This window comes from Coregonus clupeaformis, chromosome 17, assembly GCF_020615455.1.
Source record: "Coregonus clupeaformis isolate EN_2021a chromosome 17, ASM2061545v1, whole genome shotgun sequence".
NCBI lineage: Eukaryota > Metazoa > Chordata > Actinopteri > Salmoniformes > Salmonidae > Coregonus > Coregonus clupeaformis.
Window position 1 is genome coordinate 12,244,244 of NC_059208.1, and position 19,420 is coordinate 12,263,663.

Consider the following 19,420-nt stretch of genomic DNA (forward strand, 5'->3'; position numbering starts at 1 on the left):
CACAGAGAGAAGTCCCAGATTTGTTAAACTTCTGATTGGACAAGGCTTCGACATTCCAGGCGCTGATTGGTTCCTCTCACTGTCAGTCTGTATCAGCAGCGTGGACATGGAAATTTGGACGTACAATAGGTAACTCCACCCAGTCGTAAACATCTGTCCGCAGTTTGCGTAGGGAAGGGTGGAGTAACGTAACGCACATTCCAGTCTGCTGAAGCGGGTTGCAACCCGTCCCAGGAATGACTGGCATTATGAGTGCATATTGATGCAGAATACGAAGTTATGACGGTTTATAACTACCCCGTGTCACTGTCATGTGTAGTGTACGATCTGTTACATTTTCGAGTGTGCTGAAAATTCTATGTAGAATTGCACATTCTACGTAGAACATTATACACATTGCACATTCACTCATTATGAAACCAGTACAATGTAGCAGACTCTATTAAACAACATACAGGACAAATGGGGTGTCAAAACTGTTTTTATTGCACTTATAAAAATATGAAAGCATCTTTGAAATCAATAAATGTCTTTACATTGCACGTCGGCAGATAATCAACCCCACCCCAAGTAATAACACTGTAATTTTCACACAAAGAAATACTATATTCATGCTCAACTCACATAAGTAGATTATACAAATGTATAAAAAGTACATAAAACCTTAATGATTAATAAGGCAAAGGTGACTAAATTGTTTGAATGAAGGACTGGCGTTGACCCCTGATCTCTGTTTCTGCAGTGAGAAGTCCCAGATAGAATAGATTACTTTATTACCATTCAACAGTTGTCAAGGGTGTGCTCAATGCCAAGCTATGCCAGACTGTATTGCCTAACTGTAATGGTTAATAGAATAGGCAGGCTAATCTCTAGGCAGTGGCTAGCTGGCTGGTTCCCAGAATATTGTTGAGCCCACTGCCCAGACTGTTTTTATGGCTGCAAGGTTTTAGGTGAGGGACCTGCCTAAACCTTCAAAATAAAGCCCTGACCCAATAGGGAGTGGTTTTGGTTGCAACCGACTAATAGTTCCTGACCCTTCGACTGGGTAACACTGGTGTAGGTTCTTTTTTTTCACCACCAGAGGGACACAATGCAGTGGAATTTTACTGACTGACACCAGTCAGTGAGAGACTGAGCTTGTTCGACATTGCAGCCAACAGCGCAGGTGACTGCAGATTGACTGATCTGCAAATCACCTTGCATCATAAATAACGACTCATTATTACTTGTAGATCAGTCAGTCAGTCACATGAACGTACACATGATACATCACGGTTTTGATGCTCTTGAACATAGCCACTGACTATTCTGATGTGTGTGTGAGAGGGGGGGAGAAAGTGTGTTGTGTGTGCGTGCGTGCGTAAGGCGTGCGCATGTGTTTGTCTCAGTGTATAGGCCCAGTGTTAACCCAGCTTAGTGTATAAGAGCTGTGTGCGTTTTCCACTTTGTGCCGGAGGACGCTTTTTCCCGCCCCCGGAGAGCTATGGACCAATCGAAACGCAGCGTCCTGGAGCCCCTGTAGAACGCTGAACCAATAACGGACCACCTCAGCCTCTGTCCCGCCGACCTCAAAGCCGGCCCACTGGAGGTGCACCGTGGCAACCAGGTGACTGACGCGCCCTAGAGTTCCGAGCTCCGCCCAGTTCTGCAGAACCCTCCACTCAGCACTCAGCAGGTCAGCATACAGGAAGTCCACCTGGCAAAAACAGACAACCATATGTGTTTATATACGTCATTAAAAAGTAGCAAAACAATGAAAAGACAGCTCGGGGCTATGTTTCATCAGTGTGTGTGTATATTCAGTTTAAGTCGGAAGTTTACATACACTTAGGTTGGAGTCATTAAAACTCGTTTTTCAACCATTCCACAAATTTCTTTTAAAAAAACTATAGTTTTGGCAAGTCGGTTAGGACATCTACTTTGTGCATGACACAAGTAATTTTTCCAACAATTGTTTACAGACAGATTATTTTACTTATAATTAACTGTATCACAATTCCAGTGGGTCAGAAGTTTACATACACTAAGTTGACTGTGCCTTTAAACAGCTTGGAAAATTCCAGACAATGATGTCATGGCTTTAGAAGCTTCTGATAGGCTAATTGACATCATTTGAGTCAATTGGAGGTGTACCTGTGGATGTATTTCAAGGCCTACCTTCAAACTCAGTGCCTCTTTGCTTGACATCATGGGAAAATCAAAATAAATAAGCCAAGACCTCAGAAAAGCAATGGTAGACCTCCACAAGTCTGGTTCATCCTTGGGAGCAATTTCCAAACGCCTGAAGGTACCACGTTCATCTGTACAAACAATAGTACGCAAGCATAAACACCATGGAACCACGCAGCTGTCATACTGCTCAGGAAGGAGACGCGTTCTGTCTCCTAGAGATGAATGTACTTTGGTACGAAAAGTGCAAATCAATCCCAGAACAACAGCAAAGGACCTTGTGAAGATGCTGGAGGAAACAGGTACAAAAGTATCTATATCCACAGTAAAACGAGTCCTTTATCGACATAACCTGAAAGGCCGCTCAGCAAGGAAGAAGCCACTGCTCCAAAACCGCCATAAAAAAGAGACTACGGTTTGCAACTGCACATGGGGACTAAGATTGTACTTTTTGGAGAAATGTCCTCTTGTCTGATGAAACAAAAATAGAACTGTTTGGCCATAATGACCATCGTTATGTTTGGAGGAAAAAGGGGGGTGTCTTGCAAGCCGAGGAACACCATCCTAACCGTGAAGCATGGGGGTGGCAGCATCATGCTGTGGGGGTGCTTTGCTGCAGGAGGGACTGGTACACTTCACAAAATAGATGGCATCATGAGGAAGGAAAATTATGTTGATATATTGAAGCAACATCTCAAGACATCAGTCAGGAAGTTAAAGCTTGGTCGCAAATGGTTCTTCCAAATGGACAATGACCCCAAGCATACTTCCAAAGTTGTGGCAAAAAGGCTTAAGGACAACAAAGTCAAGGTATTGGAGTGGCCATCACAAAGCCCTGACTTCAATCCTATAGAACATTTGTGGCCAGAACTGAAAAAGCTTGTGCGAGCAAGGAGGCCTACAAACCTGACTCAGTTACACCAGCTCTGTCAGGAGGAATGGGCCAAAATTCACCCAACTTATTGTGGGAAGCTTGTGGAAGGCTACCCGAAACATTTTACCCAAGTTAAACAATTTAAAGGCAATGCTACCAAATACTAATTGTATGTAAACTTCTGACCCACTGGGAATGTGATGAAATAAATAAAAGCTGAAATAAATCACTCTACTATTATTCTGACATTTCACATTCTTAAAATAAAGTGGTGATCCTAACTGACCTAAAACAGGGAATTTTTACTAGGATTAAATGTCAGGAATTGTGAAAACTGAGTTTAAATGTATTTGGCTAAGGTGTATGTAAACTTATAATATAATAATAATAATATGCCATTTAGCAGATGCTTTTATCCAAAGCGACTTACAGTTATGCGTGCATACATTTTTTGACTTTAACTGTATATCCAGTATCTATGGCTCTTTGTTCTAATTACCACCATGCTCCAGAGCAGGCGAACAGAGCACAGCAATGGGTTCGGAAGGTCGGAGTATGAATCCCATTCTTAGTGGGGATGACACCCCCAAATCTTTTATTTCCTACCTCCTATGCACTTGTGGAGATGTTAGATAAGCAATATGGAAAATAAAAGGAACTACTACTATATTGCTTATACCTAACCAATGGTCTGCGATGTACACAGGAGCTAGTGCAGGGTTTCCCAAACTCTGTCCTCGGGACCCCAAGGGGTGCACGTTTTGGTTTTTGCCCTAGCACTACACAGCTGATTCATATAATCAACTAATCATTAAGCTTTGATCATTTGAATCAGCTGTGTAGTGTTAGGGCAAAATCCAAAACGTGTACCTCTTGGGGTCCCGAGGACCGAGTTTGCGAAACGCTGGGCTAGTGGGATCGATTTGGGAGAAGGAAGAAAGAAAGAAAAAGTGAATGTTTCACTCCCCTCCAGTGGTTGCAGTGTGTAACTGCAGCAGTGGTGTGATTCACTGTTGCTATGGCAGCCAGGGTCAGCTCTCATCCCTGTTGCCATGGAAACGGGAGTGCAGGCAGCCCTGTCTGTGAGTACTGTGAATGTTACGTGTGTATGTATGTTGTGTACTGTAGTGTGAGTTACTGTATGTGTTACAGTGTTGCTGTGTGAGTGACCGTGTGTGTGTCTGTGTGTGTAAAAGCCGATTTATGCTTGATCCGGAAAAGTGGTCCGGAGGCTCTGTACGGAGGGTGTGACGCAATTGCAGAGCCTCTGGAGGCTTGCGGAGGCCAAATCGAGTTCTGTATGGCGATGCCGTGCGCCTCCCAAATTATTTTACAATGCGGAGGGCTCTACATAGCGCCGAATAGCTCCGCATTGACATGATTGGTTGATTGTAGGTGGGGGCGGTACATCCTGTATAAACATAAACTCACTTCCTTGACAACTTCCTTCACAACAAACATGCAGAACTTTGACGAAAGACTATCAGGACAAGTTCACAAATATAAACATCTTTACGATACCTCGTGTAGGGATTTCAAAGACACAAAAATGAGTTTGAACAGGGAGGTAATGGGGATAGATGCAGTAACGATGTCAATGGAATGCAGACTGTGGGGGATGGAAGGATGCTGGATTAGCGCACATTCAACTAATCTGGGTAGGGGTGTGGATCAGAAAACCAGTCAGTATCTGGTGTGACCGCCATTTGCCTCATGCAGCGCGACATCTCCTTCACATAGAGTTGATCAGGCAGTTGATTGTGGGCTGTGGAATGTTGTCCCACTCCTCTTCAATGGCTGTGTAAAGTTGCTGGATAGCTGGATGGCTATAGAGATTAGCCCTGAATCACTATGAGTGCAGACTAATTTATTGGGTGTGTATGACAGCTCCCCGAAGCGCAAGAAGTATGAATGCTCTGACTTCTGCAGAGGCCGCATCACCGTAAATGCTGTATGGCCACTGCAGAACACGGATTGACCATAAATTGGCTTTTACCGTGTGATGTCCCAGAGTCTCCATGATGTCCTCGAGTGTCCGGGACCCGCTACCCAGAACCCCCTTCTTCTTCTGCTTGCGTCCTCTCGCTGCTCGCCAGTCCAGCCACACCCGGTGCTGTCGGAAACCACCAGAACCATCGTCACCACGGTTACGGTAACCACTGCTGGCTCTGTCACCATGGTGACCACTGGGGTCAAATCTGTGGACTTCACAGGCCTTTGAGAGAGCCTCTAGGAACCCTGTATCACCTTCATCCATACTACACACAGAGACAGAGAGATGGAGAGAGAGAGTTGTAGATAAGAGAGAGATATGGGAGTGAGGAAGAGATTATGATTTGTTTAAAACTGTTTTACATTATTAACAAGTTTCGGGGAGGGAGCATGTCAGTGATGTTATGATATTGTATAATGATGGTAATAAACTGTTTGGTTCACATTGCTATAGAATAGGCTACATTGTATTGAAGTTCCAGTGGCACGTATACAGAGACGCACAGACACACTCATACACACACCTGAAAGAGTATGCTACACACGGAGGACCCTGGCTTGGCAGGCTCCAGCCCTCCACACAAAGCAGCCAGAGAGCTCCAGAGACCTGTGAAGCGTGTGACTCGCCTGGTAGCAGCACCCGGGAACAGTTCACCTGCAGGGGGACAGGACAGAGCAATGAGGGGCCTGGCTGGAGGAGGAATGGAAGTGCTGAGTCATCATTAGGCCCAGAGGAAGTCATGTGACACTGACTTCCTGTCTGAGCGAGAGAGGGGACGTTGAGAATTTTTTTTTTTTTATGCTGTCTGTTGCCCCAAATCTGTTTTTTAGGGGGCTTTTTTCCACTGATGTTCTCTAACATGTTGGGAAACCCTGGTTCAGAGGTTTTTAGTTCAAACATATATAATGGTTTACAGTGACATGTTAAGTGTCTGGTCTCAAATACCACACTGTCATTACTCTCTGACCCCAGCATCTTTGAAATATGATGAAATACTTCAGAACCTAGGCTGTATGTGTCAAGCCTCACAAAGTAGGAGTGCTGATCTAGGACAGACCTGGGTTCAAGTACTTGAATAATCATTTCTAATACATTGAGCGTTTGCTTGAGTCTGCCTGGCGTGCCAGACTGGCAGGCTTTGCAGTTTTAGGAGTTTATTATTGGTTTATTAAGCCAGGCAAGCTCAAACAGGCACACGTAGTTGATCAAATGTTTAAAGTATTTAAAACCCAGGTCTGATCTAGGATCAGTTTTATAATGAAAAATATAATATAATGAAAAATATTATATGGACAGGAGGGACCTGATCCTAGATCAACATTCCTACTCTAAGACGCTTCATGACTACGGACCCAGGTCTGTTATATACAGTGCATTTCTATCTGAATTATTTATGATGTGTGGGCCTGGGTGTAAAGTGGGCATGGTTATGTACCTGTGGTGTGGTAATGTAAGCGATGACACGTTCCAGCTCTGCAGTGAAGGAGGGCTCACCTGATGCCCACTGCTGCAGCTCAAACCCTCTACCTCTCTCCTGTGGGTAGACACATGCGTCATCAAGGTAACACATGCACGCCACTCGCAATCACAAACACACACATAAGCTGTGTTCGAATACCCATACTAACATACTGTAAACTACATACTTAATGAGTATATACTACATATAGTATACTGTAAACCAGGACTGCCCAACCCTGTTCCTGGAGAGCTACCGTCCTGTAGGTTTTTGCTCCAACCCTAATCTAACACACCTGATTCTAATAATTACCAGGTTGATAAGATGAATCAGGTCAGTAGCACCTGGCTGGAGCGAAGACCTACAGGAGGGTAGCTCTCCAGGAACAGGGTTGGGCAACCCTGCTGTAAACAAACAGTATCCTTTCAGTTGAGTGTACTAGTGCTTCGCCGGTCTAACGGAAGTTGATGCTGTTGCTATGCAACTTCTTCCTAGCTTGTTAGCTTACCTAACAAATTACTAGCTAGACATCTTACGACCATTGAGAACGCACAACGACTATACCACTTACAGTGCATTCGGAAAGTATTCAGACCCCTTGACTTGTTCCACATTTTGTTACATTACAGCCTTATTCAAAAAAGTATGTTTTTTCCCCTCATTAATCTACACACAATACCCCATAATGACAAAGCAAAAACTTGTTTTTATAAATTTTTGCAAATGTATAAAAAATAAACTGAAATATCCCATTTCCATAAGTATTGAGACCCTTTACTCAGCACTTTGTCGAAGCACCTTTGGCAGCGATTACAGCCGCGAATCTTCTTGGGTATGACGCTACAAGCTTGGCACACCTGTATTTGGGGAGTTTCTCCCATTCTTCTCTGCAGAGCCTCTCAAGCTCTGTCATGTTGGATGGAGAGCATCGCTGCACAGCTATTTTCAGGTCTCTCCAGAGATGTTAGATCGTGTTCAAGTCCGGACTCTGGCTGGGCCACTCAAGGACATTCAGAGACTTGTCCCGAAGCCACTCCTGCGTTGTCTTGGCTGTATGCTAGGGTCGTTGTCCTGTTGGAAGGTGAACCTTCGCCCCAGTCTGAGATCCTGAGCGCTCTGGAGCAGGTTTTCATCAAGGATCTCTCTGTACTTTGCTTTGTTCATCTTTCCCCAGATCCTGATAGTCTCCCACTCCCTGCCGCTGAAAAACATCCCTACAGCATGATGCTGCCACCACCATGCTTCACCGTAGGGATGGTACCATGTTTCCTCCAGACGTGACGCTTGGCATTCAGGCCAAAGAGTTCAATCTTGGTTTCATCAGACCAGAGAATCTTGTTTCTCATGGTCTGAGAGTCCTTTAGGTGCCTTTTGGCAAACTCCAAGCGGGCTGTCATGTGCCTTTTACTGAGGAGTGGCTACCATAAAGGCCTGATTGGTGGAGTGCTGCAGAGATGGTTGTCCTTCTGGAAGGTTCTCGCATCTCCACAGAGGAACTCTGGAGCTCTGTCAGAGTGACCATAGGGTTCTTGGTCACCTCCCTGACAAGGCCCTTCTCCCACAATTGCTCAGTTTGGCCGGGCGGCCAACTCTAGGAAGAGTCTTGGTGGTTCCAAACTTCTTCCATTTAAGAATGATGGAGGCCACTGTGTTCTCGGGGACATTCAATGCTACAGAAATGTTTTGGTATCCTTCCCCAGATCTGTGCCTCAACACAATCCTGTCTCGGAGCTCTACGGACAATTCCTTCGACCTCATGGCTTGGTTTTTGCTCTGATATGCACTGTCAACTGTGGGACCTTATATAGACAGGTGTGTGCCTTTCCAAATCATGTCCAATCAATTGAATTTACCACAGGTGGACTCCAATCAAGTTGTAGAAATATCTCAAGGATGATCAATGGAAACAGGATGCACCTGAGCTCAATTTTGAGTCTCATTGCAAAGGGTCTGAATAGTTATGTAAATATGGTATTTCTGTTTTATATTTGTAATAAATGTGCAACAATTTATAAAATCCTGTTTTTGCTTTGTCATTATCGGGTATTGTGTGTAGATTGATGAGGATTGTATTTTATTTTATCCAGAATAAGGCTGTAATGCTCTTGTAGCATGAACTGATATGTTGTATACCCAATCAAAGGATCAGAGAATGAATCTAGTACTGAAAGCATAAGCTACAGCTACCTAGCACTGCAGTGCATAAAATGTGGTGAGTAGTTGACTTAAAGAGAGAGAAGAGTGAGAGAGAAAAAATAGAGAAATAAATTAATTTCTTAAATGGACAAGCAAGAGAGAGCGAGAGAGATGTAATTTTTTTCAGTGTTACTTACTTAGCTAGCAAATGCAGGTAGCTAGTTTAGCCTACTCAAACACCCTGCTCAAACAGAGGGATGCAATGTTAGCTAGCTGGCTATGACTATGAAACACAACACTGGAACTCTTGCAAGTCAAGGTAAGCTTTTGGTTTGACTGATTTATTGCCACCGGGGCCCGCCAGTGTAACTGCTAAACTGCTAACTGACTATAAACTGTAAAGTTACTGCATGATTGTAGCGGGTTTACTAACGCTTTAGTTATATTAGCTATGTTGACTATGACGTTACTTTAGCTAACATGGTGACAACGATGTAGGCTGTGTGTAGCAGTTATATGGTTTGGCTTGGAAAGGTTTTTTCGCCTGGTCACATACAGCAGATGTGTTGTGCATTGAAATCCACAAACGAAGGGAAAAGGTTAGAAGAGGAGAGTGCATAGATGCGATTCTGTTAAAAAGCTGATTCTGTTAAAAAACGTTTCTTAAACGGAAGCAAACTAAACTAAACGGGGATAAACATACCTGAATTTGTCCAATAGAAACTCTTGTTTGCAACTGTTGGACTAATGATTACACCCGAGATCAGCTAGATGCAGGCAAGAGTGTGCAAGGCTGTGTCAGTGTCTGTGACCTCAACATTTTCTCTCGACCTGTGTGCACCTACGTTGTAATCTTTAATTAATTAATAGGCTAGTTTGTAGCAACCTCATGATGGGTTAGGGAAAATTTGAGTATCATGTAGTAGTCTAAACCTATCGATGTTTAATTTAACTGGGTGAACGGAATATGAATGACAGTCATCCAATATACTGTAATAGAAATAAGGCCATGCTCATGAAAAATAAAACTCTGCCTCCCTCATCTTAAACGGCACAGACCGCCACTGACATGCCGGTACATACAAGCAGTGTGTCACATGTAGAGAGGAGTAGGCAGGAGGCAGACGCAGGTTTAGAACTACTGAATTATTTAAAGCACCATAGCTTAAAGCAGGACGAAACCCACAGTGCAGAATATAAAGTACTCAGGAAATAGTAGGAGAGATTCCTCTCAGGAAAATAAGCAACATATACAATGACCGACAAAGACAAATGACAGAGGGAGTATATATACAGTGATAGAGTGGGGATTGGAACCAGGTATGTGTAATGATGACGAGACAAGTCCAGGGTTGATTAGTGAAGGGTGTTTGCCAGCAGCAGGTTCGGCAGCAGCTAGAATCCCGGCGACACCGAATGCCTGAGCTGGACAGGAGGGGGAGCCCCCCCCGATGCGCTGCTCCAGCAGCGGGGCGCCGCTGACCTTGGGGACGACCCCGGAGAAGCGGTGCAGGTCAGTCGGGACGACACCTGTGGAAATCCCGAATGAGAGAACGGTCCAGGACGTCCCGCGCCGGAACCCAGCACCGCTCTTCGGGACCGTACCCCTTCCAGTCGACCAGGTACTGGAGAGACCCCCCACGACGCCTTGAGTCCAACAGGCTGCGGACGGAGTACGCCAGGGCTCCCTCGACGTCCAAGGGAGGGGGAGGTGCGTCGTGGGGTCCAGCACTAGCCAAGGGACCAGCTCCACCGGCCTGAGGATAGATACATGAAATGAGGGTGAGATACGGTAATTGACGGGGAGCTGTAATCTGTACGTAACCTCATTGATTCTCCTCATGACTTTGAACAGCCCTACAAACCGCGGGCTCAGCTTCCGGGAGGGCAGGCAGAGGGGCAGGTCCTTTATAGAAAGCCAGACCCTGTCACCGGCGTGAAAGACCGGGGCCACACTGCGGTGACGATCGGCCTGCGGCTTCTGCCAGAGGACGACGCGCTGGAGACGGGTGTGCGCTGTGTTCCATACCTCCTCGGCACGCCAGAACCAATCGTCCACCGCAGGACCCTCGATCTGACTCCGGTGCCAGGGTGCCAGGGCCAGCTGATAGCCTAAAACACACTGAAAGGGTGTGAGGTTAGTGGAGGAGTATGGAGGGAGATTTGTGCGTATTCTGCCCAAGGCAGAAACGCAGCCCACTCCCCCGGCCGGTTCTGACAGTAACTACGAAGGTACCTACCCAGTTCCTCATTTACCCCTTTCCACCTGCCCATTTGATTGGAGACGGTACCCGGAGGTAAGGCTGACCATGACCCCCAGTCGTTCCATGAAGGCCTTCCAGACACAGGCGGTGAACTGAGGACCACGGTCAGACACAATGTCCTCCGGGATCCCGTAGTGCCGGAAGACATGAGAGAAGAGAGCCTCCGCGGTCTGCATGGCCGTAGGTTGACCAGGCAGAGGAATCAGACGACAGGCTTTGGGAAACCGGTCCACAACGACCAGGACGGTGGGTAGAGTTTGCCATAGGGGAGGTGTCTCGGTGTCTTACTCTGTGCGCAGGTGGAGCAGGAAGAGACGTAAACCCGGATGTCCTGGGCCAAGGTGGGCCACCAGTACTTGGCGGAGAGACAGTCGATAATACGGGCTCTACCCGGGTGGCCCGACACAGGTGCTGTGTGTGCCCAGATGAGGAGACGGTCCCGCACATCAGAGGGCACGTAGATACGCCCCTCGGGACAGTGGGCAGGTGAGGGCTCCCGTTTCAGGGCTCGACGGATGTCATTACCCTGTATTCGTAGTGCCGGTGCTGAAGGCGGTCTTTCATTCATCCCCCTCTCTGATGCGCACCAGTTTGTAGGCACTGTGTAAATCCAATTTGGTAAAGTACTTTGCACCGTGCATCTGTTCGATCACAGTGGGTATGAGAGGCAGGGGATAAATTAATTTAACCGTAGCCTTATTCGATACAGGGGCGGAGACCTCCGTCCTTCTTCTTCACCAAAAATAAGCTGGAAGAGGCCGGAGAGGTGGACGGACAGAGGAATCCTTGGGCCAGCGCTTCCTGGATGTTGACCTCCATGCTTCAGTCTCTGCATGCGAGAGAGGGTAGATGTGCCCCCACGGGAGGGTAGAACCAGGCAGTAGGTCGATAGTGCAGTCCAATGGACGATGAGGGGGCAGGCACGTGGCACGAGTCTTCGAAAAAGCCACCTGTAGGTCCCGGTATTCCTCCGGGATAGGGACGTGGGTGGCCTGGTCCAGACTTTCCATGGAGATGGCACAGATAGACACCGAGAGACACCTCCCCTGACACTTCTGCGACCAACCCAACAACCTCCTCTCTGTCCACGATATACTGGGGTTATGCAACTGTAACCAGGGGAGACCTAAAACTACAGGGTGAACAGGAGAGTCTAAGATGAGGAACGTGATGCGTTCATGGTGGTTGTAATCAACTGTGAGGGTAATAGGAATCGTGGTCTGGCTCACCAGTCCTGTTCCTAGCGGACGGTTGTCTAGGGCATGGACTGGGATGGGGGTTGTAAAGGGACTAGAGGGATGCGTAATGATAAGGCCACTGACCCGTCTAGGAAATTGCCTGCAACAACGGAATCCACTACAACAGGACTCAGTGGGGGACCAGGATAGTCCGGGAAGGTGACAGGGAGGAGGACGGGCTGGGTGGACAGAGAGGAGCAAGGCACGTCCACGCCTACCTGGGAAGGTGCAGTAGCGCTTATCGGCCTGTCGCTTCCTCGCCTGGTCCTCCTACTGGGACAGGTGTTCCAGGGGTGGCCGACTCCCCGCAGTAGTAGCAGAGACCCTGTTGACGGCGGCGTTGACGTTCCTCTGGGGGAAAGTGTGTTGTGCCCACCTCCATGGGCTCAGTCTCGCTGGAGGTTCCTGGGAGAGACCCGAACCCCTGGGATGGGCGACAACGGGCACGCAGGAGATTATCCAGGCGGATGGCCATGGCGATGAGCTGGTCCAGCATGAGGTCCTCATCACGACAGGCCAGCTCGGTCTGGAAGTCCGCCTGTAGCCCGCTGCGGAAAACCGTCAACAGGGCCTGGTCGTTCCAGCCAGTGGACGCAGCCACCATCCAGAAATCCAGAGCATACTCAGACGCTGTCCTGGACCCCTGGCACAGATGGAGGAGACGCTCACCTCCCTCTCGATCCTCTGTTGGGTGGTCGAAAACAGCACAGAAGAGTTGGGTAAAGCGCTCATAGGACTGTACTTCTGTAGGACTGTCAGCACTGAAATCACCAAGGCCACCTTGTCCCTCTCAGAGGCCGTCCCGGCATGACGTGTGGAGGTCACACTGCAGGAGAAACCCCCTAAAGTGAGCTGGGGTGCCGTCAAACCGCTCCGGGAGGTGCAGGTTGGACGTTGCTGATCAGACCGGGTGATGTAGATGGTGGTGGGGTGGCTGGAACGACCGTGAGGAGCTGGGAAGGTGGAGGTGTAGCCTGCAGTTGGCGTACGGACCAGATCACCACGTCCATGGCAGTCCCGAGGTGCTCCAGGCACGAGTCGGAGAGGTCGGGATGTCCTGCTGCATCCTGTTTTCTTGGGTCGGTCATTCTGTCACATGTGTAGAGAGGAGTAGGCAGGAGGCAGTCACAGGTTTAGAACTACTGAATTATTTAAAGCATCATAGCTCAAAGCGGGACGAAACCCACAGTGCAAAATATAAAGTACTCAGTAAATAGTTGGAGAGATTCCTCTCAGGAAAACAAGCAACATATACAATGACAGAGGGAGTATATACAGTGGGGAGAACAAGTATTTGATACACTGCCGATTTTCCTACTTACAAAGCATGTAGTGGTCCGTAATTTTTATCATAGGTACACTTCAACTGTGAGAGACGGAATCTAAAACAAAAATCCAGAAAATCACATTGTATGATTTTTAAGTAATTCATTTGCATTTTATTGCATGACATAAGTATTTGATCACCTACCAACCAGTAAGAATTCCGGCTGGAACAGACCTTTTAGTTTTTCTTTAAGAAGCCCTCCTGTTCTCCACTCATTACCTGTATTAACTGCACCTGTTTGAACTCGTTACCTGTATAAAAGACACCTGTCCACACACTCAATCAAACAGACTCCAACCTCTCCACAATGGCCAAGACCAGAGAGCTGTGTAAGGACATCAGGGATAAAATGGTGGACCTGCACAAGGCTGGGATGGGCTACAGGACAATAGGCAAGCAGCTTGGTGAGAAGGCAACAACTGTTGGCGCAATTATTAGAAAATGGAAGAAGTTCAAGATGACGGTCAATCACCCTCGGTCTGAGGCTCCATGCAAGATTTTACCTTGTGGGGCATCAATGATCATGAGGAAGGTGAGGGATCAGCCCAGAATTACACGGCAGGACCTGGTCAATGACCTGAAGAGAGCTGGGACCACAGTCTCAAAGAAAACCATTAGTAACACACTATGCCGTCATGGATTAAAATCCTGCAGCGCACGCAAGGTCCCCCTGCTCAAGCCAGCGCATGTCCAGGCCCATCTGAAGTTTGCCAATGACCATCTGGATGATCCAGAGGAGGAATGGGAGAAGGTCATGTGGTCTGATGAGACAAAAATAGAGCTTTTTGGTCTAAACTCCACTCGCCATGTTTGGAGGAAGAAGAAGGATGAGTACAACCCCAAGAACACCATCCCAACCGTGAAGCATGGAGGTGGAAACATCATTCTTTGGGGATGCTTTTCTGCAAAAGGGACAGGACGACTGCACCGTATTGAGGGGAGGATGGATGGGGCCATGTATCGTGAGATCTTGGCCATCAACCTCCTTCCCTCAGTAAGAGCATTGAAGATGGGTCGTGGCTGGGTCTTCCAGCATGACAACGACCTGAAACACACAGCCAGGGCAACTAAGGAGTGGCTCCGTAAGAAGCATCTCAAGGTCCTGGAGTGGACTAGCCAGTCTCCAGACCTGAACCCAATAGAACATCTTTGGAGGGAGCTGAAAGTCCGTTTTGTCCAGCGACAGCCCCGAAACCTGAAGGATCTGGAGAAGGTCTGTATGGAGGAGTGGGCCAAAATCCCTGCTGCAGTGTGTGCAAACCTAGTCAAGACCTACAGGAAACATATGATCTCTGTAATTGCAAACAAAGGTTTCTGTACCAAATATTAAGTTCTGCTTTTCTGATGTATCAAATACTTATGTCATGCAATAAAATGCAAATGAATTACTTAAAAATCATACAATGTGATTTTCTGGATTTTTGTTTTAGATTCCGTCTCTCACAGTTGAAGTGTACCTATGATAAAAATTACAGACCTCTACATGCTTTGTAAGTAGGAAAACCTGCAAAATCGGCAGTGTATCAAATACTTGTTCTCCCCACTGTATACAGTGATAGAGTGGGGATTGGAACCAGGTGTGTGTAATGATGACGAGACAAGTCCGGGGTTGATGAGTGAAGGGCGTTTGCCAGCAGCAGGTTCGGCAGCAGCTAGAAGGCCCGGCGACGCCGAACGCCTGAGCTGGACAGGAGGGGGAGCCAAAGCCAAGGCTGGTGTTACACAGTAGCGACCTGTCATTCAGGGCAGGTGAGGCAGAGCTCTACCTGTTTAGCTAAAAAAGAAAAAATATATATTTTATTTATTTGTTGCCTTTTTTGCATGTTATTTTGGCATTAATACGTGTCACATCAGTTTGCAAACAATGTAAAAATATATATATATTAAGTTAATAATATGAGTACGGCAGCTCCAAAATGCAGGTGTTTCAGCCTAGCTCAGTGCTTTCTGTGTTGGTGGGGCAGCCAGCGGAAAATACGGAGCGTAGGGGTTGGTAATGTTCTCTAGTTGCGCCATGATTGGCTCAGTGTTCTATCACTCATGGGGACACTACATCACCGCAAAGTCTACGGGGAGAGCTCAAAAATTCAAGCCCCTTGGGTGCTGCCATAGAGTTACATTAGAAGTGTCCATCCAAGAAGGCTCAAGGTCATTGGCCACATAAAATGATGTCAATCCCATTAAATCTACCGTAGCTTTGATTGCACTGATCATGTTAACATCATATTATCAAAATCTTAGCTAGCAAGCTAGACCAGCAGTCATCATCATGAATCAAGTCGACAATCTACTGGCAAATCCTTTTCAATCCTTGTCATATGAAGAGAAATTATAGATAAAACGTATCGGTGCTCATCGGCCATTGGACATAAACATTACACAACAAGTTGGAAATCGCAAATTCAACAATGAGTAGTTTGGAAGGAATCAGTGGCTAACTGCAAGTGTTGCAAAGCAATCACTAGCCTGCTATTCAGTGGAGTGGGTGTGTGGTCCAAGTCTGGGTTTAAGGGTCTCTTTTCCCAGCTTAAAAGGATAAACATTCACATGCAACACCATGGGCTATGCTGTCAATCCAGCATGACTTCTGCCGCATTCAAAACAACTGGAAACTCGGAACTGGGAAATCTCAGACATCAGTGAGTTCAAGACAACTAGCTCCGACTGGGAAAATACGTTTTGAACGGTCATCCAACTCGGAATTCCAAGTGGGGAACTTGGGCTTCTTTCTAGAGCTCTGACCTGAAGATCACTAACGGCATGATTCGACCTTGTTTTTTTCCCCGAGTTCCCAGTTGTCTTGAAAGCACCATAAATCCAGAGAATGCCAGACATTGATGACAAAGTTTGATGACAAAATTTGCCCATAAGAAGGACCGCTGCGCCACCTTCCTGTTCAAGTGAGCACAGCACAACAAGGTGAGTCCAAAAATGTATTGTATGCTTCTGCATAAATTATGTAATATGCCAGGGAGATATGTATACTATAGCTAAGAAAGTAATATTACGTTTATGTTGTGTAGTAAGCTGTTAGTAGCCCATGTGCCTCACCCTTATAATTTGGTCCCCTTCCCCCTCATAACTTAGCCTACTGTTCTGACTTGGTGGTGCACATGTAGCCTATAGCCTGTTTTAGAGAAATGTAATAATTTAATATTGCAAGAGCTTTCATTGTCTGCTTATATGCCCCCTTTATTTATCCTACGGTTCTGACTTGGTGTACAGGGAGAATACTATAAGAACGGCCCATGTTCTGAATTCTGTCGCTGTACATTTCAAAAGTGCTGAACAAATAGTTATATTGACTACTTCTGTCCTTACCCGCTCATGAATGTCTTAATCGAAATTACGGATTGCCTCTTATCCGCTCGTCGTCCCCTTATGCCATAGTTTGTACATCTCCATAGAAACCACATTTGTTTAAGTAAGTCAGCCATATCAGTTATGTTTTTTTTTAAAGGCAGTAAATGAGGCTGAATTTAACTGTTTCGATGCCAGACAAGGCTCCGCTGATAGCCAGGGGTAGCAGTGTTAAGGATTCACTCCATGGTGCTGAAAAGAAAGCTCTGCTGTTGGGACAGCTTTATGTAGGCTCTAACAGTTTGTGGTCACCGTTATAGTGCAATTAATGTATTGTTTAGTGTTGTGTTGTGGCTTTGCTGGCATGCATCTAAAAACATTTTTGGGAGTTTGCCCCACCAAGATTTACATGCTAAAATCGCCACTGCATTCAAGCAACGGCTGTAATGATATGCTATGCGGTTCGTAAGGCTAGCATACCTAACAAATTGTCTGCCAACATAACGTGTAACATAACTTATTTGAAAACGCTTTACTTTATTACATTGCTCAACATTTTCTTAACATTTGTCATAATTAGTTAAAGCAATGAATTTGTATCCACTCTCGTCGGTGCATATTTTCTTCAAATGTTGTGAAGCCGCGCCCATTTCCTGAAGAATTGCATTATGGGCCAGAAATAGTGTCCACTGCTTGTATACTTCGTATTTTGGCGAATGTAGTACGACATCTGGGAACTTTTGGCATACTAACTATCCATACTATGACCAATAAGCATACTACATAATCAATTTACGTCTCAAATAGTACGGTTAGTGCGGTTAGTATGAGTATTCCAACACTGCTCATCTGTACATGTCAGCTCAGTATTTGTAAATTAATAAAAATGTAAATGAAACACACCCACATACTCCAGAGGTTGAGGGTACACTTAGGTGTAAGTTGGAGTGGAGGTCAAAGAGAGTAGGAGAATAAATAATGTAGAGGAATGTGTGTGTGTGTGTGTGTGTGTGTGTGTGTGTGTGTGTGCGTGCGTGTGTGCATTGGCCCCTCAGGTATGAGAGATGTACAGACAGGTCAAGGGCCCTGACTCCAGCCCTGCTAGTGACATGCATGCCTGTGGCATACTAACACACAAACACATATACACACAAGCACACAGCCCACCCCACCCCTAGAGACCCCTGCTGGTCACCATGGTAACCCAGGAAGGAGGAGGGAGAGGGGTCGATGATGACTCACCAGACTGACTGAGTAGGAGCTAGCCTTAAGAGGGGAGAGAGAATTTGAGAGCCCAAGCGAAAAATAACAAATGAGAGGGGGAGATGATGATGGGGGATTTACAGGGAAGGAGGAGTGAGGGAGAGAGGGGGATGAGAGAGAGAGATGGGGGATGAGAGACAGGGAGATGGGGGATGTATTATTGACATACCAACAAAGATGAGAAGCTGAAACCTCCTGTTCCTCGCTGACCACTGACACACACGCAGCTGATCACTACAGCTGCAGGAAAGCTGCCACTGTCACTGATCGGGGGTCAGTCTGCCCTATCCTGTCCTCATCTCAACTGTGTGCGTGTGTGTTTGCGCGCTCGTAGTTTGCTCTCACCCGGTTGCCAATGGGCATCTCGTTTTCATCCTCGTACCCGCGGCTCGCTCCCGTCTCCTCATCCCGTAAAAATACCAAAGATCCGGTTTGGCGCGCGCTTCTTCTCTCCGGTTCTATGCTGATCACGGTGAAGGCGACCCCGTCCTTAAAGACCCCGGGGCTACCTGCGTTGTCTGCTCGCGGCAACCGGAGCCCGACCAGGATCTGTAGCGCGAGTAGAAACAGCGGGATAATTAACAGCAGCACGCGCTGCACACCGCCACCGGCTGACATGCCTCCTCCGGGAAACCGGTGAGCATCTCGTGCCTTTGTTCTCCTTCCCAACCGGACCGGCCTGGTGCCTCGCGGGAGTCAACTGACCGACTGACTGCTGCGGAGCTGTGGGGAGTTAAAAACAGTAGCGTGAAGCGCAGTCGCTAGCCGTTCAATAACTTCACTCCCTCTATTTCATCCTCCCCTCCGCTTCCCTTTGTTCTGCCCACTTTCAACTGAAGGCTACAGACACTTTCTCCTGCTCTGTAACCAGCGGGAGGGCAGAGTGGTGACGCAGAGCTCCAGGGTCAGTGGCCGATTGGTTGATATCTAGCCTATTACGGTATTTTTAGAAGTATGTTTCTCACAGAAAAACAAAGGACATTTAATAGCCCAGTGGCGCTCTAATCAGCAGGCTAAGTAAAGTATCATGGGAATTAGGGAATAGAAAAGTATCCGGGCAATTCCATGGTAACGGAATTACGCTGAGACTCACTTAAAAATGTATACCAAACAAAAACCATTGATTTCCAAGTTTAAAAAACCATGCAACTCTGCACAAGGACTACATTTAAGAATTTCCACTGAAGATTTTACAAAAACTAATTGACAGGAAGATACAAACTTTGCATCTACATCTAAATAGTTCAAAGTAGCCATTGTGCATAGAGTTGTATGTTTTGTTAAACTTTGAAATCAATGGGTTTTGTTTGGCATATACATTTTAAAGTGAAAAATCGGGGGCTCAGCGTAATTACCTTCCTGTGGAATCTTACCCCCCCCCCCTCTCTCTCTCTCTC

The 19,420-nt window shown here is 46.6% G+C and overlaps 1 protein-coding gene across 2 annotated transcripts; it reads right to left on the bottom strand.

The window, feature by feature from the left end:
- Nucleotides 1–471: 471 nt before the first annotated feature.
- On the bottom strand, nucleotides 472–18,997 carry LOC121586606 (methyltransferase-like protein 24). 2 transcript variants are annotated; one of them, XM_041903434.2, is made up of 5 exons: nucleotides 18,369–18,995; nucleotides 6,472–6,570; nucleotides 5,560–5,690; nucleotides 5,040–5,301; nucleotides 472–1,696 (listed from the first exon to the last, which is right to left on the bottom strand). In XM_041903434.2, exons 1-5 carry the CDS (start codon nucleotides 18,639–18,641, stop codon nucleotides 1,385–1,387), a joined length of 1,077 nt encoding a protein of 358 aa, XP_041759368.1. In that variant the 5' UTR covers nucleotides 18,642–18,995; the 3' UTR covers nucleotides 472–1,384. The 2 variants fall into 2 exon arrangements, with proteins under 2 accessions (XP_041759368.1, XP_041759369.1); XM_041903435.2 differs by lacking the exon at nucleotides 6,472–6,570 and having other exon boundaries at nucleotides 18,369–18,997.
- Between the last annotated feature and the right edge of the window lie 423 nt (nucleotides 18,998–19,420).